At 43.4% G+C, this 26,885-nt stretch overlaps 1 protein-coding gene across 2 annotated transcripts in view; it reads right to left on the minus strand.

Moving 5' to 3' along the window:
- Positions 1–26,676, minus strand: part of LOC140477448 (cysteine-rich secretory protein LCCL domain-containing 1-like) — a 57,133-nt gene extending 30,457 nt beyond the window's left edge. For both annotated transcript variants that reach the window (XM_072571378.1, XM_072571377.1), the window contains exons 1-6: positions 26,496–26,676; positions 25,660–26,075; positions 9,271–9,389; positions 9,021–9,153; positions 3,586–3,701; positions 497–597 (exon numbers count right to left, since the gene is read on the minus strand). In XM_072571378.1, coding sequence (XP_072427479.1) covers positions 497–597; positions 3,586–3,701; positions 9,021–9,153; positions 9,271–9,389; positions 25,660–26,004 — 814 coding nt within the window. In that variant the 5' untranslated portion in view covers positions 26,005–26,075; positions 26,496–26,676. The remainder of the gene's footprint in view (positions 1–496; positions 598–3,585; positions 3,702–9,020; positions 9,154–9,270; positions 9,390–25,659; positions 26,076–26,495) is intronic.
- Positions 26,677–26,885: the final 209 nt, after the last annotated feature.

Here is a 26,885-nt window from a genome sequence, read left to right on the forward strand (position 1 = left end):
AACATCAGTCCAGCAAAATTTAAAGCTTTACATAAAAAAAACAGAGTCCTTTTGTCATGTGCGCCTGCTTTTGACCAAAGCAAGCCTGAATAATTTCACTTCCCTATGTTGTCTTCATATAAACTGGAATTTTTTTCAAATATTTATCCAATTTTCCATTACAAAGACACAAATGTCTATATGTCAACAATTTGTCGTAAAGCATTCCATCCTCAGACAATCAATTATCTCAAAACATTTATGTTATTCCTTGTGCACCTCAAGGCCAAAAGACTCATTTCGTTTCCTGCACATTCGTAATGTTTAATTCACATTCCATTTCCATGTCCAACAAATGGAAATATAAATAGACTAACTGGAAATGTATCTATGAAGGATCAGAGTTTACAAAGAGGCCTGTATTTAGAATGTTCACATGGTCTGCTTTAGTAAAGGTAATTTATGCCATAGTTTCGGGACAATATTTCTATGTTTATGTATCAAAGAGAGCAAATACCTTTGTAACACAGATTATCTCTACAGCCTCCTCCATAGCTAGGAGGGCAGGCAGAACAGGGAGGCCCATGTTTGTAAGGAGCGTGACCCCACCAGTTCCCCCTGAAAATATAAAACAAAATGTTCAATGCATCATTATTGACTACTAGAAGTACATTTATAAATATTGCTTTCTTGTATTTCTTCCATTAATTGAAATATTTTTCAATCTGATCATGAAATGAAGGAGAGAGAACTGAAACTTGTCAAACACTGAACACTGATCCAGTTAAAACCTCAACAATGAGGTCATCCGTGATCCTCAAAGCTGCACCTCTTCAATTTAATGCTTGGAGGATCTGTTATGGGGTCAGGGGGATGGGATGCAGGTTTGACAGGCCAGGGAATGAGTGAGGCCTTTGGGGAGCCAAGAGAATCTCCTACCCTGATCCACCACTGCCTGTGAAGTTAAAGGTTAAAAGCTTTAACTTGCTGAGTTTCCCCCTTTGAGTAGGCCGCCTTCTGCCTTGGGACAGGACCAGTGGGGCAGGGGACTGTGTCTTGGGTTTGCACATGTACTTTCAATGACCATCAGTTGATCACTTATGAGCTTCAATAGGTCCAAGGTTGGGTGGACCACCAACACCCGGGCAGCTCAGTGGCTAGCACTGCTGTTTCACAATGCCAGGGACCCGGGTTAGATTTTAGTCTTGGATGGCAGTCTGTGTGGAGTTTGCATGATCTCCCTCTGTCTGTATGGGTTTCTACTGGGTGCTCTGGTTTCTTCCCACAGTCCAAATATGTGCAGGTTAGGTTGGTTGGCTGTGCTTAAAATTGTCCAGATTCAGTATATTAGATATGGGAAATGCAGGCTTATTGGGTGGAGGGGGCTGGATGGGATGCCTTTTAGAGGGTTAATGCAGACTCAATGGGCCAAATGGCCTCTTCCCACACTGTTTGGACTTTATGATGAACTTCCCCGCCTCGTTATAACCCCCAATAACAGTTCAGAGGTGGAAAGATAGGTAGAGCAAGCCCATTGACTGATTGTGATGAGTCACCTCACTTTCAAATATCACAGTGGGAGCAGGAAGAATAAACTCCAACCTCTGCAATGTGAGAGTTGAGCTGCTGTGAGAACTCTTCACAAACTTCAGATGGAATTGTAAAAAGGTCATCCAGAAAAAATCCCAGATTCAAATTCCAGATGTTTCCCATATATGTCAGCCTGAATTGTGTTAGTGTGAGTATGTACAGTGATGTTGTATGTACATATGTACAACATATGTTGCATGTGTGGACAATATATGTTGCATGCGTGGACAATATATGTTGCATGTGCAACGTATGCTGTGTGTAGTGATAATGAAAAATAATAGTTAACAAGGAGTAAATTCCAACGTAACTGAAGAGTTCAGATGATTCTTGGATGGAGAGAATGAAATGTTGGGAACAGTTTTCTGAAACCTATGATTACATTCCAGCCTGGACATGATTCATTGATGTGAACTATTTCAAACATAGATTATTTTAATCCTTTGGAATAAATTTGTCTGGTTTTGCAATAAATCTTTTTGTCGGCCATGCATTCTCTTATCTACTATGCCTCATATTTAATGCGTACTTATTTGGAAGGTGCTGGATTAGTGGTTATGACATCAATTATACAAAGGTTCAGCAAAATAAGAGTTGACTGTATATTTATCTCGTGGCTATCGAGGTTCCTGGCAATCAGAATTTTGCCGCTTGAAGACAGATCAGATAACTTGAAAAGACATGCCTGAGACTCAGTTGGCTGGGTGGCTGTTTTGATGCCAACAAAGTGGGTTCAATTCCTGTACCAGCTGCAGTTACTGTGGAATTCCCACTTTCTCAACCTCTCCTGCAAGCAACAAAAACTGGAGATCGCAGCAGGTCAGGCAGTATCCATACAGAAAGTAAGCTAACATTTTCAGTCTAGATGACTCTTTATCAGATCTGAACTGAAGAGTAGAAGGGGCAGCATTTATGCTATAATTTGTGGGGGGTTGGGGGGGTGGAGGTGACAGGAGTAACTGGTGTAGGGTGCTGGTGGAGAAATAATGTCAATAGTTCAGGTAAAGTGATCAGAATACGAGAATGGCAGAACCACTGTGTATCCCCTGCCAGACATGAAAGAACAGACCGTCGCACTGGGGTGGGGGACAGCTCATGGTAACAGGATACAACAAGCTAAAAGAAAGGGAAGAAATGGCAGTTAGTTCACAATATGAAGGTGTTGAACTCAATATTAAGCCCAGAAGGTTGTAAAGTGCCTAGTCGAATGATTAGATGTTGATCCTCCAGTTTGCGCTGTGATTCACTGGAACACTGCAGCCTGCCAAGAACAGACATGTGGGGCATGAGACCAGGACGCGGTGTTAAAATGACCAGCTCCAGGAAGGTCAGGTCCCTGCTTGCCCACAGACCGGAGGGGTTCTGCAAAGTGGTCACGCAGTCAGTTTTTGCTTTCTCCAATGTAGAGTAGGCCACATTGGGTGCAATGAATACAATACACAAGAGTGTAGGAGATACAGGTGAAATACTGCTTCACCTGGAAACACTGTCTAGACCCTTGGATGGTGAGCAAGGAGGAGGGGAAGAGGCAGGTATAGGGCCTTCTGTGGTTACAGGGAAAGTGCCATGGGAGTGGGGGTGGTTGGTGTTGTTGGTGGTGGAATGGACTATGGTATCCAAGAGGGAACAATCCCTGTGAAAGGCACAAGAGGGAATGAGGGGACCCTGCACCCATTACCCCCATACCTCCCCCCTCACAAACTATAACATAAAAGCTGCCCCCTCCAAACTTCACTTCAGCTCTGACGAAGAGTCATCTTGACTTGAAATGTTAGCTTGCACTCTCTCCACGGATGCTGTCAGACCCGCTGTGATCTCCAGCATCTGCAGTAAATTTGTTTCACTGTCTCCTGAGGTGTGATGTAGCCACAGCTTAAACTCACCATCACTCATCTTTCTCTACAAGAGAGCACCTTCTGGGATACGATGACCTTTACATTCCTTTCAAACTAATTCCCATAAGCATGTAAACAACAGGGACTTTTACCTTCGCCCAGCTTTTTCAGTTTTACTCACTTGGGAGAGTAGTTGCAAACCAAGTAAATGGCTTTTTCCCATATTTGACCCCAGATGTTCATGTTTGTGCATAAGTTAATGGCACAGCCAACTTTGTTACTTGTTGCCCACACTACCTAAAAGAAAGATAATAAAGTCAAAGTTGTCATCCATTTTCAACATTCACTTCACATTAACAAAGGTACTGGCAGCAAGTGACAAGAATCATTTTAATGCAAGTATAATAATTGCATCACATAATTCCATAATATTGACAATTATCAAGTAAAAACAATAGTCAAAAAGTGTCCCCCAATACCAGTCAAAATTGTTACTTTATATTTTCTGGACATCATCATCTTATTGTATGCCAATTATTATAATTAATTCTGAGTGGCTCGGTCCAGGATGACTTCTGGATGACCTGCCAAATGGCTTTGAGTGTGGAAAATGTGACAGGAGGACTGAATATATCCTGTCATCACATAATAAACCTTTTCACTCAGAGGTGTTGGGGTTCTGGAATGCACTTCCTGGGAGGTTAATTGGAGCAGGAAACCTCGCAACCTTTAAAAAGGACTTGGATGATCACTAGAGGTGTCATAACATTCTAAGCCATAAGCCTAGTGCTGGGAAGTCAGACTTACGTAGGGAGTAGTGTATTCTTGACAGCATGGACTTGATAGGCCAAAAGGCCTCTTGTGTACTCTGTGGTTCTATGTCCTGCTTCTTTGGTCTCACTGCTTTCTTGCAGGGTAATCATTCCGTCTGCTTGAAAGATACTTAGGAAATCTTTGAAGGTTGTAAAGAAAGCAGCTTTGCCCCTGGAAGATGTGTGTTTCACACACTGGGCAACGTTGAGTTAAGAAAGTGTGGTTAGTTCTGTTGTATTATTGCTCGGACTTCCATGAAATTGTGCACAAGGTGTGAACAAGAAAAATGAACAGTAGAAAATTCATCACAAATTTGACAAAATATTGTTTTATCTTAGACAATATTTGCAACTATTCCTTTCTTTTATTGTGCATTCCAGGTAATGTGCTGCCTGAGCTCCCACCTTGGGAACCCTGAACTCAAAAAGCAACATATCCAACTAATTCCAATGCAGCTCACAGCGAAGGGGCAAAGTGCCATCCATGTGGAACTGATGACTGGCGACAGCAAGTAGACATGAGTGCAAATGTGACGCTCAGCTGCATAAGAGACCACCACTTGGATTATTTAACAGCCTAAAAACAAGGAGAGGTGCTTTTGATAGGACATTCGTTGGTGCAGAGTGAGTGGAAATATCACATTGCTGGAAGAATTTTGCCGAGGCTTGGGATTTTCAAACTGGATCTTGTAAAAGCAGCATAGGAATTGTCAGTGGACCATTTATTGAACTGTTTGGAGGGCTCAACATCTCTTCAGAGCACTAGATTCTGCAGTCAGATTGATGGAGGTTTGTTGTTCCCTGGTCCCAAGGTGATGGCAATGAATGCAGCTGTAATGACCTCAAAAAAACACTGGGTGGCTTTCCGCCTGTGATGCAATGAAGGCCGAGGCTGCAATAGGTACCTCTGCAAGGCCACCACTTCCATTCTGAATGGAGGGTTCCAAGTTCCTCACCAAGTCCTATGCCAACGTGAGATGGACTCCTCCATGTTTCTTGACCTTGACAACAGATTGGGAGTCCAGCCCGTGGGCGAAGACCGCAGGATGCATGGCCGTCAGTATCTTCTGCAATCTGCCCCCACTGAAGGCTGTTATGGACCAGGTCGGACCCCTCAAAACAGTTCAAGAAGGAAGCCCAGACCCTAACTTTGCTGGTTGTTTTAAACAGGTGTAATGTGGATATTCCAGGGGAGAATCAGCTGGTCAAACCACTTAGTTTTAAACAAAACAAAATTTATTTCCAACATTACTGAATGAAAGACAAACAACAGAAAACAGAATAACTTAAGCTCTCCGAAAACCCAACTGATCATCTCAACTTCATAATGGTGTTCCAAATACTTGCAAAAATCTCCATAAACACCCCCTTGGTATAAAAGGTAAAATCAAACACAGGGTCTTACAGGAGACATGTCATTGAGAGAGTACCAGCCAGGACTTGCTTCTTTGGCTCCAGCAGCTTTTTTTTTCCCACATTACTGCTAAAAACCAAACCGACCCAGAGAAAAGTTGAGCTGGGGTAAACTGGCCACTCCCCTTTCATTGTACAAGTGCTTTCTTTAAAAACTTGAAAGCCTCTGCCTGAGGCAGTATCTGTTAGCTATTACCAAATTGGCCCAAAAAAACCCTTCACCTCCAGACTTTTCAGAGTCTGTTCGTTTACGACCTCTCTGAGAAAAAAAGCCAAGGATTGCATAACCTTGTTAAAGGAGCAGCTTTATCACAAGTTTCTCTGGAGTCTTCCGCAGTAGATCCCCATCTGCAACTCTGGCTTATGGTGACGTGGTCTCGCCTTTCCTAATCAGGTTGTGGCAACTGGGTGGGTGGGTAGCTGAGACGGTAAATGTTGGGAGGACAGGCCATGGTGTGGGGGGTGGAAAACAAGCTACATGAAGGTGGAACATACCACGTTTCTAAATCCTTCACAATATCAAATGTAACAGCCTCATTATGAGAGCACCCAGTGATTTGGTACGTCCTGCCCACGAGGGACTGCCTGGCTTTAGTCTGCTCGCTGGGATTGTGGAGTTGAGCAGAGCGAGCTGTCAGTGCAGTGGTGATGGATGAGAATGCATTCACTGACCTTCCCCCTCCACATGAGGATTATAAACATTTTTCAATGTTGCTGCCAGGACTTCTGGGAATTGACTGCCATGGTCAACCTCTCCCAGCCACTTCTCAGGTTTTGTCTTGAGGGCCTCACATTGGGCTGCATTTTACCAGAAATCGGCTAAGCGTCGATTCTGGTGAGTGCCATGGGAGGGTTTCTCTCCATGGTATTTCAAACCAATAAGTGGATCCGTGGGACAAAAATCTCACGATTCAGTCCAGTACATGGTAACGTACTGTTTCATCAGACAGTCTGCAATCGTGAGGCCTAGCAATATTTCTTGCTCTATTTTCCCAAACTCACCTCACAATCTAAAACCTACAACAAAAAAAAAGTGAAGAAAAGAAGAAAACAGAAAGAGAAGCAGTTGGAGTGGATCAGAGCCCAGATGCTGTCTAATCCACCACTGCCAGAGATGAACGGTTAGAGGCCATGTGAGATCATGTGATGTGAGCCACATTGGGTGAAGTGTGATGGGGGTCGGGGGGGGAAGAGTGGGGGTGGTTGGAGCATGGCTGGTTGAACAGGGGTACACTGTGGTGATGTGCTGGCTCCCCCCGTCATTGTGGTCTTGTGGAGTTTCCTTCTCCACTCAGTTGTGTCATGGTCCACCTCCAATCACAACAAGAGGAGGCAGGACAGAAGAACTTAGATCTGACCCATTGATTTGGGGATTGCTTAGCTCACTCGATCACTGCTGCTTCTGCCGCTTGGCACAAAGGTAAGTCCTATCTTGTAGCCTCACTGGGTTGACAGCTCACTTTTACATACTTGCCCTGGCATGCCCCTCTGCATTCCTCTTTGAACGGGGGTTGATTCCTGGTTTCACGGTTACGGTGAAGAGGGAGATGTGCCGTACCATGAGGCCACCAGTTTGATGGAATACCATTCTGCTATAGCTCAATGGCCCAGAGTGCCTCACAGATGCCTAGTCCTCAGTTGCCAGATCCATTTGAAATCTTTCAGCACTGTTGGAGGGCATACTCTGCTCCCACAGAATATTGCAGCATATTTCACCCCAAATAGCTGCCAGCATGGACCTCCAGTTAATAATTAGGAGCCTTAAATCTGTCATGCAAAATTGGCTGCCTTTCTCTCTGGTGTAGGCAGTTAATCAGAGTATCTGCCCACTCCATGGAAAGCTCCTCCATGCAATACTGTCAGGGAGCAACCCTAATGCAGCTCTCTGCTATTTTCATAACACTGCCCCCTTGACATCACCACTAAAAGCACCACCGGGGTGACAAGAAACCTTGTTGGACCTTCCTGGGAATAATCTAGCTATCAGATTTCCTATATTGTAACAGCAACTGTACACCTAATGTATTGGGATCAGTGTCAAGCACTTTAGGAAATTGTGGGTAGCCTTCAAAATAACAGTTGTTCTTTTCTTTTAGTCACATTCTCAGGACAGCATTTTTTTTTCCTGTTACAATGAGGTGTTCCCATTTCCTACACTGCCCATTGTAGCCAGATTATCTCATAAGTGTTAAATTTTGTGGAACCAAATTGATTCCAGCCAAACTAATTTGATATATTTGATGCAATGTTAACTATCTCTCTCTCTCTCTCTCTCTCTCGATCTCGGAAAAACAAAAGAACCAATCGTTGACCTCAGAGCTGAGGTGGACAGAGTCGAGAGCGTCAAATTCCTCAGAGTGACGATAACCAACCATCTGCCCTAGATCTCCCATGTAGATGTGATGCTCAAGGTGGCACAATAGTGCCTCTTCTTCCTCAGGCAACTTAGGACATTTGGCGTATCCACAAGGACTCTCACTAACTTCGACAGATACACCACAGAGAGCATACTGTCCGGGTGCTTGATATCCTGGTATGGCAATTCAGGACTGTAAGGAACTGCAGAAAGCTATGTGCGCAACGCAGACCATCACGGAAGCTAACCTTCCATCCATGGATTCCATTTTCACTTCTCACTGCCATGGAAAGGCTGCCAAAACCAAAGAGCCCTCTGACCCCAGTAATACCCCTTCCCAACATACAGAAGTTTGAACACATGCAGGTTCAAGAACAGCTTCTTCTCTGCTGTTATTAGATTGCTGGATGGACTTCTCTAACTTCAAATAACACTGGTCTTGCTTTGTGCATGTCCTTTGTGTAACCCTCACTCTGTCTAAGCACCCTATAACCTGTATGTCTTTGTTTACTATAATCTGCCTGTACTGCTCACAAAACAAAGCTTTTCACTGTACTTAGGTATATGTGACTAGGATGAATCAAATCAAATCATTTGTCTATATTTCACTGTAGAAAAAAACGACTTCAATTCAATGGATGAGATTTTGAACTAAACCTACAAGTGGTTGAAGCAGCATATTAAAATAACCAAGCTTTCCGTTTTTACAATTCAAACTACTTACCATAGAACATAGAACATAGAACAATACAGCACAGAACAGGCCCTTCGGCCCACGATGTTGTGCCGAACTTCTAACCTAGATTAAGCACCCATCCATGTACCTATCCAAATGCTGCTTAAAGGTCGCCAATGATTCTGACTCTACCACTCCCACGGGCAGCGCATTCCATGCCCCCACCACTCTCTGGGTAAAGAACCCACCCCTGACATCTCCCCTATACCTTCCACCCTTCACCTTAAATTTATGTACCATTGACAGCATCTACTAGCGACAATGACTAGATTAAATATTTGATTTAAATTCAAGCCTACCTGTGTATAATGGGTGCACACTGGCCCAACACATCGATAGGGACACCACGGGTTACATTCTTGAGGATATGGATACATGTAATCTCGAACTTCATCATACCATGCTTGAACATGAAAGGTAGGCGGCCGATATCTGTGGATTTAATTTTTACTTTTAAAAAACAACAGCAATCTTTAAAGACAAAAATCTGAAATACATATAAACTCTGCAGCATCCTAATTCATGCTATTCGGGGATAGTATGCAATACCTGCCCCAGTGTGCTCCCAGATTCTGCCCGATCGAAGGCAGCAGATAAGCTGGACCATGTTCCCATTGGCAACCTAAAGCCCAATCTTCTGAAGATCTTTCCAATTCATCGTCCCATGTCTGCAAAAGAAGCAGTTCAAACAAAAGGTAGTTCAGAGGCAAAGGTGGAGCATGCAGAACAGAACAACCCCAACTAAAAATGTCACATTGAAACATTTCTGACTCGTTGCCAATGAACTAACTCCACAGTAAAAGGCTGGCTCAGTTGTGTCAAGTGGGGGAAAGGAGGCGGTTTGGGAGATTCAACAATTAGGGAACAGACAAGCATTTCTTGGGTTAGAAATATGATTTCAGAATGCTGGAGCACATTCCTGCTGCTGGGGTCCAGAATGGCACTGATTGGTTGCAGAGCCACTAAATTCCTTTAGGGAAGAAACTGCCATCCTTACCTGGACTTGACTACATGTGACTCCAGACCCACAGCAATGTGGTTGACTCGTAACTGCCCTCTGAGCAATTAGGGATGGGCGATAAATACTGGCCGAGCCAGTGACACCCTCATCACAAGAGTGAATTAAGAAAAGAACCTTCTAAAGATGAAGGATACCAGCTGGAGGCCACAGTTTATATTGGTACCAATGGCATAGATAGAATGAGGAATGAGGCAGAATTTACAGGATAAGATTAGTAATCAGGACTCCATACCAGCACCCACTGGATTACACTCAATGTCACATTCTAGCGAGGATAGAAAAAGGTGAATGCAAAGTTGGGCATTTGGTGCATCAGGGACGGCTTTAAAACACTAAGATGTGGGGAGTTGTTCTCGGGAGCTGGGGCTAGGTCAAAACAAACAGACGTGCCCTGGCTCTGTTGAGGGCCAACGTCCTCTCAGGGCAGCTTGCCCTCAGAGGGGTTTCAAAATATTTTAGCAGGGCAAAGGGAATCAGGGTGTCGAATTAGAAAGGAGAATCAAAGCACTGAAAGGATTCAGAGACAGAGATAGCACCAGAGTAAGATATGACATGGGGGTCAGGCCAAGGAAGAAAACTACAAGCTCTCATTCAGGTCGACAGTACAGAGAGCCAAATTTATAAAACGTAAATGAGATTGGGGGAGCTGTTGTTGCAGATATTTACCCAGGAATATGATGTTGTGCAACAATGGAGACCTGGCACAAAAAAAGGGTAGACACCTGCATTTAAAATATTCCTGAGTATTCAGAAAAGACCGAGAAGGAAGAAAGGACATTACTGATGAAGGAGAATGTTGCAGTGCTGGAGATAGACACCCTGGAGATGTCAAGGATGAAATCTATTTGATTAGAGTTTAGAAACAACAAGGATGTCATTACACAGCTGGATATATTCTATAGGCCACAACCAGTAGAAAGAGAGAGTACATTTCCCAGAATATTACAGAGAGACTGAAGATCTACAGTGTAGTGCAAATGCAGGATTTCAACCATTCCTGCGATAGAATGGGATAGAAACAGGATTTCAACCATTCCTGAGAGAGACTGGGATAGGAGTAGTGTAAGGGCAAAAGAAAGAAGAAATTCGGAAGCGTGTTCAGGAGGATTTTTCTTGATCATCACCTTTCTGCCTCATCAGAAGTCATGATGGGTCCAGACAGAGAGAAACTGTTCTCATTGGCAGAAGGGTCAAGAATCAAAAGGACTCATTTTCAATGATTGGCCAAAGAAGCAACAATTTTACAGACGGATTTTTTTTTATGTAGCGAATGGTCATAATAGACAATAGGTGCAGGAGTAGGCCATTCTGCCCTTTGAGCCAGCACCACCATTCATTATGATCACAGCTGATCATCCTCAATCTGTAATGAGTACAAGCGCAATCTTTTTTTTAAAAAATGGGAATTAGATCAGCACCAGAGAGAGAAGAAATGGGGGACAAACAGGAAAAGGGAAGAGGAATGCAGCCACTGAATTGCTCTTGAAGAGAGCTGTCATAGACCTGATAGTCTGCAGAAGACCCTTAAAGACCATCTTCAGAAGAGAGTGAGAGTACATGGCCAGGAAGGCAAACCCTCAACATCTGGACTGAAGGACCTTGAAGCAGTATCGCAAGAAGTCTAATGACCACAGCTGCTGGGCAAGTTCCATGAATGCATCTTAGTCTGACATCTCCCACCCAACATAATACCGGCATCTAATGTTGCTCAGTGTACCACAGTCTCTTCACTCACATAGGAACACTTCCTGATATTTAGGACACTGCTGTTGGCAATCCTTAAGCTAATGTTTTATCCAATTGCAAACTGGCCTTCCAATTCCTTAAATCTTAATGCTGTTAATCAACCTTTTATGGAATAGCTTGCCAAGTGCTTTCTTGAAAATTCACAGAAATAACATTCACTATCCTCATGAGCGAGACCTCTTTAACCAACCGTTCTGCCATCCACCCTCAGTTTCTCCTTCTTCATTGCAGTATTCACTCTCATATCTATTTGTGGAGTGCTTTAGGAGCTTGTAGCTTTGTAAAGGGCACCACATTTATGCTGTCATTCTAAGTAAATTGAAAAAAGATCAAATTTTAACACTTGGAGACATTTAAATTTCTGACACATTCCCTCATTTCATATTTTTGTATTGTCCACACTTTATTTCAAAAGCAAGCATTTTCTTATAAAAGCATCTTTACAGGATCAAAATGTCCTTTGAGGTGTTACACACCAAATATACTTGACTTCCAGGAACATCCATCTAGTGAATACTCTCACCCCCAACCCTTTTACAAACAGAAGTATTACTAAGATGCATAGGTTCTCCTTCCCCATCCTTGATTTTAGTCCTGTGCTTAGAATTCTCATTTTTCTTTGTCCATCTCCCTTCTCTGGTCAGCACATTCTCTCCAAAAAGTGAAGATATTTTTACGTAGGTTGAAATCTTTAAAAATAAAAAGGGCAGATTTGTTGTAGCTAACGGTGGCTTCCTGCTCCTGAAAATTCTAATGCTCCCTTGAGGAAATAAGCAAAAATGAACATGACTTTTCCTTCCTTTCTCCATGACTGTATTCTCTGTAAAGCTGTGCTGTAATAATAGCCTGCATCCATGTAAATAACTCCTGTCATTTATTTTAACAGCTGTGACAACAACAGTCCCAACCTTACTATTTCATTACCTATGCCGTTGAGTTCAATGGAATCGTTAGGTCAGTCTTCCTATTGGTTTTAATAAATTACAACGAGTAATTATATCCTAAAAGAAATGTGGTGAAATTTAAATAAAAATGGCCATGCCATCTTTCTAAAATTACATCTGTACATTGGGAAAAAAGACTGGTGTTTGTTTTTAGTCTCAGCAAGATTGGTCTAATTCAAACTACAAAATGAAGAAACCTTCTTTTGTGATTCGGGTCTGTTTCCTATCCTCTTCGTTCATGATCATACATCATTTGCATTTCAATCATTCATCGTCTTCTGCCTCAAGGGACACAGCTATTTATTTTTCATCTATGGAGCTACTCCGGTTCTCCTTATTTTTCCCAGACCAAACTATCAGTGAGGTCAATCTACTGTTTGAACCATGCTTTCAGATCCTGGAAAAATTATCTGTGTGACTTCTGTTAACAAAACTTTCAGACTTAGACCAGTATATGAACACATGAACGAATGTTGTTCTAAGCAAACTCTGGGCATTAAATTGAATTCCATACAGCCCGTTATTCGGGTGTTATAGGTGCTTTTGGGAAGTGCACACTTTTGGCTGCATATTATTAAAGCACTTCACAGGGCACAATTAATTCCCACTAGAGTATGTAGAGAAGGGAGATTGCCATATTGATGCATTTGCAGTGTTGATTTAATGCCAACTATACCATTCCAGAGCTCAATGCTTGAACGAATGCCTTGTTTGAACCCTGTACTACTGACCATGGGATGGCATGGTGGCTCAGTGGTTAGCACTACTGCCTCACAGAGCCAGGGACCCGGGTTTGAACTATCTGTGTGGAGTTTGCATGTTTTCCCTGTGTCTGCATGGGTTTCCTCCCACAATCTGAAAGACATGCAGGCCAGGTGAATTGGCCATGCTAAATTGCCCATAGTGTTAAGTGCATTAGTAAATGTAGGGTAGGGGAATGGTCTGGGTGGGTTACTCTTTGGAGGGTTGGTGTGGACTTGTTGGGCCGAAGGACCTGTTTCCAGACCATAGGGACTCTAACCTACTCATTCAATGATGACTGACCTCCCACCAACACCAGTTAAAAATCTGCCACTTACAGATCAGTTGCTGGTTGACCCCTTTTAAAAGGAATACACAAACATACAAATTAGAAGTTTCTAGTCCGGGTATAATTCTACAAGTGGTTGGTATGCCTGCTAGTTGTTTCAAGTTGCCAGTCCTCCAACCAAACTGAAGGATTTGGTACAAACCAGACTCAAGTGGAGCTTCGAGTCTAAGTACAAAGATCAGATTCTCCCAGCTACGAACAGTTCTGGTGAAAAGTTATCAGATTCAAAATGTTAACTGCTTTCTCTCCAAAGATGCTGCCTCCCCAGACCTGCTGAGTTTCTCCAGCAATTTCACTTTCGCTTTCAGACCTCCAGCATCTACAGTCCTTTGCTATATTTAATCAGAGCTTGGGACTTATCATCTCTAGCAGGAAAAGTGATCAGGCTTGGACACACGACCATGTTGCAACGCTCATGACTAATACCTCAAAGTCCACTGGAGCACAGGCAGAAACCACCCCAAGTCTGGAAGTACAGACGGTTGTCACGTGAGCTGCCACTCCTGTCATCCTGATATTCAGTGTTTAAAGAGGGGAGCAGGGACCATGACAGTACAGCAATTCTGCTTCTGCAGACCAACCTCAGGATGACAGTATTTATGCTCCAAGCCTGAGAAGGTGCAATCGGACACTGGCCTCAATGGCTCATCATTCTCCTGTAGGCTAATGTATTAGGTCCTCATCTGAGTCACCGTATCAGTGATTCAATACAAAAGGAGGCCCTTCAGCCCATTGAGTCTGTGCCACCAATGTCTCATCTTAGTGGCAAAACTTTGTGCAACTTCTCCCTCTGGTAAACCATACCTCCTACATCCCTTACTCACAGGCCATTCGTGTCCAGAATCCCACTATGTGCAGATCTTCTAAGCTAGGCTTTCCTAAACGGTAGGTCATGACCCCCCCCCTTAAGTGGGGGCACCAGCCGAGACTTTGAGGTCACTACTGTAATGGCCGCCGAGAAGCTCCAACCAATTGCTAACATCTGTGAGGTCCATTTAATTGGCACAGGTTGTTAAGGAGTCAAAGTGGCCTAACTGCCCAAGATTAAGGCCCGAACCTGTTGGGAGTAGGTTCTTTGTATGTAAAACCTTGTGGATACAGAAGCCTCCCCACTCCGGCACTCAACAGATCACATGCTCTCTCACAGGCAACTTCCTCTTTACAGCTACTTACTGCCACACCGCTCCCCCCCCCCCCCCCTCCCCTCCACACTAGCATTCTCCTCCCACCCTCACCGACATTTCCTCCCCTCTTCCCCCACCACGCAGCCACTCCACCGTCTCATAATCCCCACTGCTTATAATGCTTGGGAATCTCCGAAAATCAAAATGGGCCTATGATGAGAAAATATATGGGAAGCATTGGTCTAAAGATTCACCTAAAGTTTGTGCAGTAACAGTATCTGAGCTGGTGGAGGAGAGTGTGAAATCATACCTGTGTTGTTCATTTGTGGGATTTAAGTGTCATTCAAAAGGTCCCTATTTATTTCCCATCCCTAATTGCCCTGATAAAAGTCGTGGCAAGTTACCTTGACAACTGAGGCCCTTGCTAAGTCATTTCATGGAGCATTTCAGACTTGGCCCCATAAACGCCAGAAACAGGTAAGGAAAGCAAATCTTCCTCTCTGAAAGAACCTTTGTGACCTGGATGGATTGGTGCAGCAACTCACCAGTTAGATGTTCACCGTCACTAATGAATAATCATAACTGGGATTTTAAAATGGACAGAATTCAAATTGCCCAGATAAACTCATTTTTTTTTCTGGCTCAGCAATCGAGTCCCCTGGGTTAATAATTCTTCAACATAGCCAACCCACTCTTATTCCCATGTCTTCCAATTATTCCTTTGCCAGTCGACCAGTTGCACTTCGAGTGTGTAACAGTAGCAGGGTAGAAGGGTGATGGTGTGGTGTGGGGCAGCAGTCTTATTGTGCAGAAATCAGTTATTTCATGCTCTCTTACATTCTATGCCTCCCGTTCAGAAAGAGACAGAAAATTCTACCTGAATATTATGTAATCTGTTGATATTACAGCATTGGTCTTGCATAATGTATGGAAACTATGTGAGTCTAAGGATAGCAGCTGTGCTGTATATGTGTGAGGCCATTGAGGAGCATATGAATGGTGCAATGAGCCCCAGTTGATGAAAATTAATGATGTGGATAGTGGGAATTGAGCATTTTCAGAATTTGGCATTTGAAGATGCAATCACTGACCTTGATTACTCATGTGAGGTGACTGAAATTCTTAATGGCATAAAATCCAGATCCCCTGGGAAAAGGATTCTGGCATTGACCTTCATTGCTATCTGCTCAAAAGACAGAAGGAGCACTGTCAGAGTCAGCTCCTGTCCCACTGTGGATAGAGGGCATCACATCCCTACTTTTCATTCCTTCATCAAGGTCTCTAGTGCAGTGTCTAAAAACGTTGGAAGCCATGCTCTACCATTCCACTCTTCAATGCTTCCCCAGTTCAGGTCCATTTCTACATGCTGCAACACCCTGCATCAATAACAATGCAACTCCCCTTACTGAATACATGCTATTTTATGCAGAGCAAGCTAGCGTTACCAAGTTATCATTTTGGGCCCTAGCTGACGTGTGCAATGAATGAATAGCATGATTAATGCGAACTGCACACAGGAAATCAGCATGTTACCTGTATTGCAATCAACCAGCTTGGGCTATTTAGTTAAACATTGCATCTATTTTGGAGGCGATCAGATTTAGCTCCACCCTGTATAATCATTTTGTTTTCAGTTCATGCAGGGGATGTGGGTGTCATTGCCAACCAGCACGTTTGCTGATCCCCAGTTGCCCTTGAACAGAGTGGTTTGCTAGGCTATTTCAGGGGGTAGTTGAGGCTATGGTGCTGGAAAGGCACAGCAGGTCAGGCAGCATCCAAGGAGCAGGAGAATCGACATTTCGGGCATAAGCCCTTCATCAGAAATGAGCTCATTCCTGATGAAGGGCTTATGCCCCGAAACATTAATTCTCCTGCTCCTCGGATGCTGCTTGACCTGCTGTGCTTTTCCAGCACCACACCTGCCTAATCTCCAGCATCTGCAGTCCTCATGTTCTCCCATTTCAGGGGGCAGTTGAAAGGCAACCACATTGCTCTGGGTATGGAGTCATACGTGAGCCAAACCAAGTGAACATGGCAGATTTTGTTGCCTGAAGGACATTAGTGAGCTAGGTAGGTTTCTCCTGCCAACCAGCAATGGTTTCATAGTCATTAGTAAATTCTTACTTTGAAATCTACCATTTTGTCATATAAATTCAAACAAATAATTTATACTAAATGGCTTACGTAGTTGTAGCTTTTTCTGCCTTTATTTCGTATTTTCAATTTTTTTTAAATTTCACATGCAGAACAAGCAATCTGAAAAACTAGTGAATTCTGTCAGTATGCTTTGATCAAAAATTAGTAATTTCCAAATTGCATTTGGCTTCACGTTGCAACTTCAAGCTTGCAACCTATTGGCAGTCTTAGTAAAAGCATGCACTTTACTTATTCTTTCCAGTTAGTTAATTGATTACTTTTCATTGAAAGCAATCACACATCCACCGAACCGTGGCACAACAGGGCAGCTACTGACGTCAAATGTTATTGCAAACTGTTGCAGAATGCAGGGAGTAGTGCTGGATCTGAGAGAGGGTCTTAAAAAAACAGAACTATGTGACCAGATATTTCCGCAAAAGCAGTTTGGATTTAGCTACAAGTTAGAGAAGTATTGAGGGACAGAAAAGATGTTATTCTACTTTAAAACACTTGTTTATGGTCATTATTGTTCAATCAAAATGACTGTGGCAAGAAAACTGGCATAATTTCAAGAAGTTTGCAAACTTCAACAAATGAACTGCAGAGTGGAGCAATGATAATCATCCTATGCATTGACTGTAGCTATGAATCAATGCCAAAATCCTACTAAAATATTACAGCACAAATAATTAAAAAGGACATCTTAAGTGCTGATTTTTATTTTATAGGACAAACTCAAATGGTATAAGTGAGCTAATTTGATGACAGAAGTGTTTGGGAAATTCTGAGTCACTAGAAATACCTCAGCACCAGGCTTATAAAAGGAGTAACCTCAACTTTATGCTCTTGCCCTCAGCAGTCCTGCCTGCACAGAAATTTAGGTGAACATTAAATTGTGAATTGGAAAATCATGTGTAAACAGTTGGAAAGCTATGTTGAGCCTGGATCTGAATTTCTAACATAAACTATTGCAAGGTGAACCTCAGTCACAAAGTGAAGAAATTACTTGTGGAATCCAATGGACATTCTTATTACTTTCTAAACATTGAAATCCAAACAAGACAGCCATCTGGAGGAACACACACAACACTAGTGTGTGCACTTGAGTCAAGCTCCTGAATTGTGCTTTTCATTGATGTAAAGCTGCAAAAGTATAGCATAGTAGAAGCTATGCCTGAACACAGGTGGGCGGCACGGTGGCACAGTGCTGCCTCACAGCGCCAGAGACCCGGGTTCAATTCCCGCCTCAGGCGACTGACTGTGTGGAGTTTGCACGTTCTCCCCGTGTCTGGGTGGGTTTCCTCCGGGTGCTCCGGTTTCCTCGCACAGTCCAAAGATGTGCAGGTCAGGTGAATTGGCCATGTTAAATTGCCCGTAGTGTTAGGTAAGGGGTAGATGTAGGGGTATGTGTGGGTTGCGCTTCGGCGGGGCGGTGTGGACTTGTTGGGCCGAAGGGCCTGTTTCCACACTGTAAGTAATCTAATCTAATCTAAAAAAACAGGTCACACAATGTATTGCTGTGATAACAGCTTATATTGTACATCTTTTGACACTTAAGTTGTATCTTGAACCATTTAATGGCCATTGACATAACCCTTACAAACACACTATCTTTTCACATACTAATTCGCATGGTGACATTTTAAATTTACATTTTTTTTAAACTTTTCAACACATCCATCATGTTTTAGAGTAGGAAACAGGTGGATTTGTATAACAGCTTGGTAGTTCTCATTTTCACGAATTGGCTTTCAACTTTTTGATACAACATTTCACTAAAAGATTATATAAGGGTGGCACAGTGGTTAGCACTGCTGTCTCACAGCACCAGGGACCCAGGTTCAATTCCTGCCTCGGGCAACTGTGTGTGGAGTTTGCACCTTGTCTGCGTGGGTTTCCTCTGGGTGCTCCGGTTTCCTCCCACAATCCAAAGATGTGCAGGCCAGGTGAATTGGCCATGCTAAGTTGTCCAGAGTGCTAGGTGTAGGGGAATGGGTCTGGGTGGATTGCTCTTCGGAGGGTCGGTGTGGACTTGTTGGGCCGAAGGGCCTGTTTCCACACTCTAGGGAATCTAATCATAAAACCAAATCATGAACAGACAGTAAGCAGTTTAAGGCACACAACAAGAACGACTGTTCCTATACTTGTTGTGATTTCAGTAATTTAGCCAAGTGGGTAAAAGCGTCAACATTTTCTGCATATAAATTTATTTCATATTTAGGTAAATAAAAACAATTGATGAATGACAGCTACCAGAAAGTTTAGTTACCCCAAACATTTCAATTGTCTCAGGATATCTATTCCCTTCTAGTTGATTCAAGTTACCTTTACACAGGCAAAATCATAAATTATTATATATGCAGTTTAATATTAAGGTTCAATAAGTAATTGGAAACAGGAAGAAACATAATGAAAAACCGTGGTTAGAAAAGACATATAAATTACTTTCCATATCAACATCTAGTCAAACACAAACTGTTCTAACAGCAGCACAATGTGCATGCTTACTTTGTGCACATAAGTAATTGTCAATATTAGTATTAGGCCTTAAAATATAAACAAACTATTTTTATTGGTAGCACTTGCATAATATTACAAGTTGGAAAAGTTAGTTAAATGCACACATGGCCATTTATTCTCTTGCTGTCAACTGCACACCCACCATCCAGAAGTCAACATGAGCCTTTGGAAAGAAACACTTTCTGCTGCTGCTTCTCTCTCTCTCTCTCTCTCTCTCTCTCTGTGCAGAGTAGAATTTTGTAGATTTGCCATATCACTGGGGAAATGACAGCTGCTGTTGTAAATTCTGTTCCCTCTTCATGGAAATGAAAAGTGCAGGTGTGGTTCCTATGTTAGACTGCCACATACAGGTAGCTGCTCTCAGTTTCCAAAAGCAAAAAGGAAATTCTACAGTAAAGCTCACCAACTTTTGATGAGAGACTTTAACACTTTAGTGCTAGCCATCAATGAAGTCCTACCATGTTTTAAAACAGGCTCATCAAGTAAAGTTTCTTCCAAAGTGTTGCATGATATTTTCATCAAATGTTAACATGTTCCTATCTAAATCTAAAAATGTTCAATAATTATTCTGGCAGATATTGCAGTGTGTTACCTGAGTATCCACACACACACATTGACTTACCATTTCCAATTAAAATAATGTGTAACTGATTTGCTCCAACAAATGAAAAAGGGTGATAAATTATTCTATGAGCACACAATCATTTCACAAAAGTGAACAGAAATCCAACGATTGGCTTCAGGAATAAATATTCAAGGCTACATGTGCTATCGTAAGGACAGACTGATGGGCAGAGGGGGTAGGGTGGCCCTGTTGGTAAGGGATGATATTCAGTCCCTTGCACGGGGGGACCTAGAATCAGTGGATGTAGAGTCAGTATGGATAGAGCTGAGAAATTCTAAGGGTAAAAAGACCCTCTTGGGAGTTATCTACAAGCCCCCAAACAGTAGTCTGGATGTCGGGTGTAAGTTGAATCAGGAGCTGAAATTGGCCTGTCAGAAAGATGTTACTACAGTTGTTATGGGGGATTTCAACATGCAGGTAGACTGGGAGAATCAGGATGGTATTAGACCTCAAGAAAGAGACTTTGTGGAGTGCCTCCGAGATGGATTCTTAGAACAGCTGGTGCTGGAGCCGACCAGGGAGAAGGCAATTCTGGATCTGGTATTGTGCAACAAACCAGAATTGATCAGGGACCTCGAAGTGAAGGAGCCATTAGGAAGTAGTGACCATAATACAATGTGCTTCAATCTGCAATTTGAGAGGGAGAGGGTATAATCAGAAATGACAATATTTCTGTTGAATAATGGGAACTATGGAGCTATGAGGGAGGAGCTGGTCAAAGTTCAATGGTCCAATACCTTAGCAGGGATGACAGTGGGGAACAATGGTGGATATTTCTGTGTATAATGCAGAAGATGCAGGATCAGTTCATTCCAAAAAAGGAAGAAAGATCCTAGGAGGAGGCATGGGTGGCCGTGGCTGACGAGGGAGTTATGAAACATATAAAGTTAAAAGAGAAAAAGTATAACATAGCAAAGATAAGTGGGAAAACGGAGGACTGGGAAGCTTTTAAAGAACAGAGGATTACTAAGAAGGAAATACGCAGAGAAAAAATGAGGTACAAAGGTAAACTGGCCAAAAATATAAAGGAGGATAGTAAAAGCTTTTTTAGGTATGTGAAAAGCAAAAAAATGGTTAAGACTAAAATTGGGCCTTGAAGACAGAAACAGGGGAATATATTACAGGGAACAAAGAAATGGCAGAAGAATTGAATTGGTATTTCAGATCTATGTTCACTGAGGAAGACACAAGCAATCTCGCTAGGTAACAGTGGCTTAAGGACCTGAACTGAAGTGAATTTATATTTGCCAGGAATTGGTGTTGGAGAGACTGTTCGGTCTGAAGGTTGATAAGTTCCCAGGGCCTGATGGTCTACATCCCAGGGTACTGAAGGAGGTGGTTCAAGAAATCGCGGATGCATTGGTGATTATTTTCCAGAGTTCGATAGATTTGGGATCAGTTCCTGCAGATTGGAGGGTGGCTAATGTTGTACCACTTTTTAAGAAAGGTGGGAGAGAGAAAGCAGGAAATTATAGACCAGTTAGTCTGACCTCAGTGGTGGGAAAGATGCTGGAGTCTATTATAAAGTATGAAATTACGACATCTGGATAGTATTAACAGGATAGGTCAGAACCAGCATGGATTCATGAAGGGAAAATCATGCTTGATTAATCTTCTGGAATGTTTTGAGGATGTAACTCTGAAGATGGATGAGGGAGATCCAGTAGATGTAGTGTACCTGGACTTTCAGAAAGCTTTTGATAAAGTCCCACATAGGAGGTTAGTGAGCAAAATTAGGGCACATGGTATTGAGGGCAAAGTACTAACTTGGATTGAAAGTTGGTTGGCTGATAGGAAACAAAGATTAGTGATAAACGACTCAATTTCGGAATGGCAGGCAGTGACCAGTGGGGTACCGCAGGGATCAGTGCTGGGACCGCAGCTTGTTACAATATATATTAATGATATAGAAGATGGTATTAGTAATAACATTAGCAAATTTGCTGATGATGCTAAGTTGGGTGGCAGGGTGAAATGTGAGGAGGATGTTAGGAGATTACAGGGTGACCTGGACAGGTTAGGTGAGTGGTCAGATGCATGGCAGATGCAGTTTAATGTGGATAAATGTATGGTTATCCACTTTGGTGGCAAGAACAGGAAGGCGAATTACTACCCAAATGGAATCAATTTAGGTAAAGGGGCAGTACAAAGAGATTTGGGTGTTCTTGTACACCAGTCAATGAAGGTAAGCATGCAGGTACAGCAGGTCGTGAAGAAGACTAATAGCATGCTGGCCTTCATAACAAGAGGGATTGAGTATAGAAGCAAAGAGGTTCTTCTGCAGCTGTATAGGGCCCTGGTGAGACCACACCTGGATTACTGTGTGCAGTTCTGGACTCCAAATTTGAGGAAAGACATTCTGGCTATTGAGGGAGTGCAGCGTAGGTTCACAAGGTCAATTCCTGGAATGGCGGGACTTCCTTACGCTGAAAGACTGGAGCGACTGGGCTTGTATACCCTTGAGTTTAGAAGACTGAGAGGGGATCTGATTGAGACGTATAAGATTATTAAAGGATTGGACACTCTGGAGGCAGGAAACATGTTTCCACTGATGGGTGAGTGCCGAACCAGAGGACACAGCTTAAAAATACAGGGTAGATCATTTAGGACAGAGATGAGGAGAAACTTCCTCACCCAGAGAGTGGTGGCTGTGTGGAATACTCTGCCCCAGAGGGCAGTGGAGGCCCAGTCTCTGGATTCATTTAAGAAAGAGTTGGATAGAGCTCTCAAGGATAGTGGAATCAAGGGTTATGGAGATAAGGCAGGAACAGGATACTGATTAAGGTTGATCAGCCATGATCACATTGAATGGTGGTGCAGGCTCGAAGGGCAGAATGGCCTACTCCTGCACCTATTGTCTATTGAACAACGGGCAGACTTTTACATTGCACTAGGGGTTCCCATGCCTTCAAAGTAAATTCAGAGTCAAGATCACCCCATTCCACTGAGTGGTCATGCAACCAATTAACATTTGACAGGGTGTTAATGAGGAAGAAAAACCACACCCCTGTCTTCCAAGGACTGCCAATCTGGCAATGCAGATGGAGGAGGATGTGAACCAGAGTCTGCTGGATCTGCCCAAACTCTCCTGAGGAAACACACCGTCATCGTTGATTTCCAGGAAGCTCAGGAGGAGATGATCAAGGAGCTGGGAGACCAACCTGAAGAGACTGGGATGGCATGGGAGGTGTACCTGTGAGTACCTGTTTGCTCAGCTCACCTGGGGGGAGGGGGGGGAATGCCATTGGAAAGACTGACTGAACTGGCTGCAGGGACAGAGCTGCTGTGTATAAATCAGAGACCTATAGAGACTTCTACTTTTGTTGAAACACCTCATTGGCCAGCTGCTCTGTGCCTGAGCAGTTGGACTAGACAACCACTGAAAATGCACCTGCCTCCCAACAGAAATCTTTAGACCTGGATGGAGAGGTAAGTGTGGGAATGGGCAGACATATGGATTTGACAGTCCATGCTTGACAGACCTTGGAGAGAGGGGGCAGGGGATGGAACGTTGAGAGGACGGTTAAGTGGAGGGAAAGTCTCAAGCCAGGGTCAGGGAGAAGACCATGAGAAGTAGGAGGTCGGTGATGGAGGTAACCTATTTTCCTTGCCCATCAATCTAAGCAGCGAGGGCTCATGGGCTTCCCATTGGGCACGACCACCCTGACAGGAATTATGGGAAGGCCTTTATCTGCCTATTTAGTGTAGACTTTAGGAACTCCATTAATCCAGTGGCAAAAAGGGTGCCTGACAGCTCCCCCATCAGTGGGCTGTGCTGTGTGGTGGGGAAGCTGGGTCTGGTTGTGGGCACCACTAATGTTTCCTGTGCTATTATTACGTCCTATTTTACACCCTTGCCTGCCTTCCAAACCACCCGCAGGGATCAAAAATGCTACCCAATGTTTGGGAAATGGAATACTCCAGTTCTATGTTATCTTTTCATCTCTTCCAAAGCAGAGAGCAGAGTAGATTGGAAAATGAAGTTTAACTCAGAATTGTGAGCTAGTCCATTTCAGTAAGAAGACAGTCCATTTGCTATTTTGAACCATGCAAGTCAACGTGGGGAGGGGAATAAAGAGATCTTGGAGTACCCAGAAAGCAATCACCAAAAATTTACACCAAGACAGCACAGTGGCTCAGTGGCTAGCACTGCTGCCTCACAATGCCAGGGACCTGGGTTTAATTCCACCCTCAAGCACCTGTGTGGGTTTCCTCCGGGTGCTCCAGTTTCATCCCACAATCCAAAGATGTGCAGGGTAGGTAGATCGGCCATGCTAAATTGCCCAGAAAGTGCAGGCTAGGTGGGTTAGCCATGGGAAATGCAGGGTTACAGGGATGGAGTGAGTCTGGGTGGGACACCCCCAAGAGGATTGGTGTGGGCTGAATGGCCTGTTTCCACACTGTAGCGATTGTAAAAGTTAGCAAGGCCATTTGAAAAAACAAAGCATTAGGCTTTATTGGGCTTTTGCCCGAAACGTCGATTTCGAAGCTACTTGGATGCTGCCTGAACTGCTGTGCTCTTCCAGCACCACTAATCCAGAATTTATTTCAAGAGGGATGGAATGGAAATGTGATGGTGTTTTGCTGAACTTATATCAATCTTAAGTTCAATCGCACTTAGTACTGTTTGGAATTTTGACTGCCAAAAGTATGTAGAGGCAGGAGGAGTTGCACCGCAGATTTACAAGTGAGTAGAAAAGCTGCAACGCAATGGGTCACCCTTTACTTGAAAGCAAAAAAGTGAAGGGTGACCAATGAGAGATGGTTAAAATTCTGAAACGTTTTGATGAAATAGACACAGACAGAATGCTTCCACACGTGGGGAGCAGCATAACCAGACATCATTGATGTAACGTAATGACCATGAAATGAGAAAGGGATTTCAGAAGCATCTTCTTCACCCAAAGATTGGTAAGTACATAGAAGTCACTAGGTGAGGAGGTGGTTGAAGTGAATTGTACATGTACATTCAAGGGAAGCTAGACAAGCATCTGAGAGACAAGGTACAAGGTAATCAAGCCAAATGTGGTAGGATGAGAGGAGATTCAAATGGAGCATAAACCAGTCCATGCCAGTCTGTTTCTCTATTGCATATCTTATGTCATTCTGTGTTAGATTTTATTCATATAGAGCAATTTGGTGCTGAGGCAGGACAAATTTTATTTTACTGAACAGAACATAGTAAGTATCAGAACTATAAATTTAAGACTTTTTTTGCAGGAATGCAGGACAACTCAGGTCTAATGACTATCTGATACTATCACTGATTTTTATTTTGCAACTGTGCATTTGGAAGGAACAAACAAAATGACAATTAAATACCATGAAGGTCAGCTGTGGGTGGAAGGTGACCCTCCATCTCAGAAATGTAATAGTTTTTGCCCCCTCTCCCATGTTATTTCCAAAGGGCAAATCAGAAACACAAATTCACACAATAATGTCAATACGAACACAAACAGTTAGATTGTTCAAAGTCACAAATCACAACACCAGGTTATAGTCCAGCAGGTTTCATTGGAAGCATTAGCTTTCAGAGTGCTGCTCCTTCATCAGGTGGTTGGATTGTTAGCTTTAACAGAAGGTGAAACCTTCTTCATAATCTGATAACCTTTAATGGAAGTTGAATAAAAACAAGCTTGTTTCTAACTTTGAACAAGCAATATTGTTTTACTTACTTTTCCTGAAAGATTAGGCTGAAATGATGCTTTGAAGCAGAAGAGGTAAGCACTTACCATATATTCCATATTGGAGGCACTTGGTGATACCTGACTCCTCAGTTTGTTATGAAGATCCAAGATTACTTGTCTGTCCAGATCAGTGATAGATCTCTTGGCCCTTCTGGATGTTCTCTGTCCATGTTGATCTAAATATTTTCTCATGACTGAATCCAAACCGTCTGTAAAGTTGTTGTTCACTCGAGTGACTGTTTCACCTGCCAAGAGTTCTTCTTGGTCATTCTTCAATGGAGCCATCGTTACATCCAACTCAGAAGTAACATTGGGGCTCATCATCATAACTGTTTGTGCAATGATAAGTGAAGCACTGAGTCTCATCCATCCCAACTCTGAAGACTTCATGGTGAATGACCACAAAATAACACTCTGGGATTAACTCCACAGCACTACTCCAAATCCAGGCTTGCTTGAAGCTGCGCAGATGAAGAGAACATTGTGTGGGTTAAAGGACACAGCATCTTTGTTACATATACAAGAATAAATGGTCCAGTATTGGGGAAAGGTGTGTCCCTAGTGTTGTCATGGAGACAACCAGGACGCTAGTATATCTAGACATCCCGATACCTGAACCACAAAACACTTGATTGTTTTTAAGAGTTAACACGTTAAAGGATGGGTTTATGAGAGACTTGTGATGTGGATACAATTCAGGGAGTTCATTCTGTAAAAGTTGCTGGTGTTGCAGCCTAAAGGGGCAGACAGTGCTAGCACAGAGAGAGGATCCTGTTCCTCTAGTTAAGGGGAAAACAGAATTCCCAGGAGCTGAAGGAGCCAGAACTGTGCAAGCTGCTGCTATCCTGCATTTCAGTGACTGGGGAACGGTTCCGACTTACCGTCAGTGCTCACAACAACAACTGCTGCTGCTGCTGGTGGTGGTGGTGGGAACAGAGAGTGTGTCAGGACGGGGGCTTTCCAGGGGCAGGGAAAGGCTGGGCGATAGGGTCTCTCTGCTCGGGCTAGTGGCGGGATGATCCGCTTTGCTCCGCCACAGACACCGCTGGGAGCACGGACTGAGCTCCGCCACAGCCCCCGCCGCTGCCTTTATAGAGCGCCTGGCGCCGTCTCCCCGCCCACAGCCCCGCACCGCCGCTTCAGGACCTGCCCCCAGCCCTTCACAGTCAGGGCGGCCAGGGAGAGACAGGGAAAACCTGGAATGGGGGAAAACCGGGAACTGGGGAAACCGGGAATAGGGGAGAAACCGGGAACAGAGGAAACTGGGAACG

The sequence above is a fragment of the Chiloscyllium punctatum genome, chromosome 5 (genome assembly GCF_047496795.1).
Source record: "Chiloscyllium punctatum isolate Juve2018m chromosome 5, sChiPun1.3, whole genome shotgun sequence".
Taxonomy (NCBI): domain Eukaryota; kingdom Metazoa; phylum Chordata; class Chondrichthyes; order Orectolobiformes; family Hemiscylliidae; genus Chiloscyllium; species Chiloscyllium punctatum.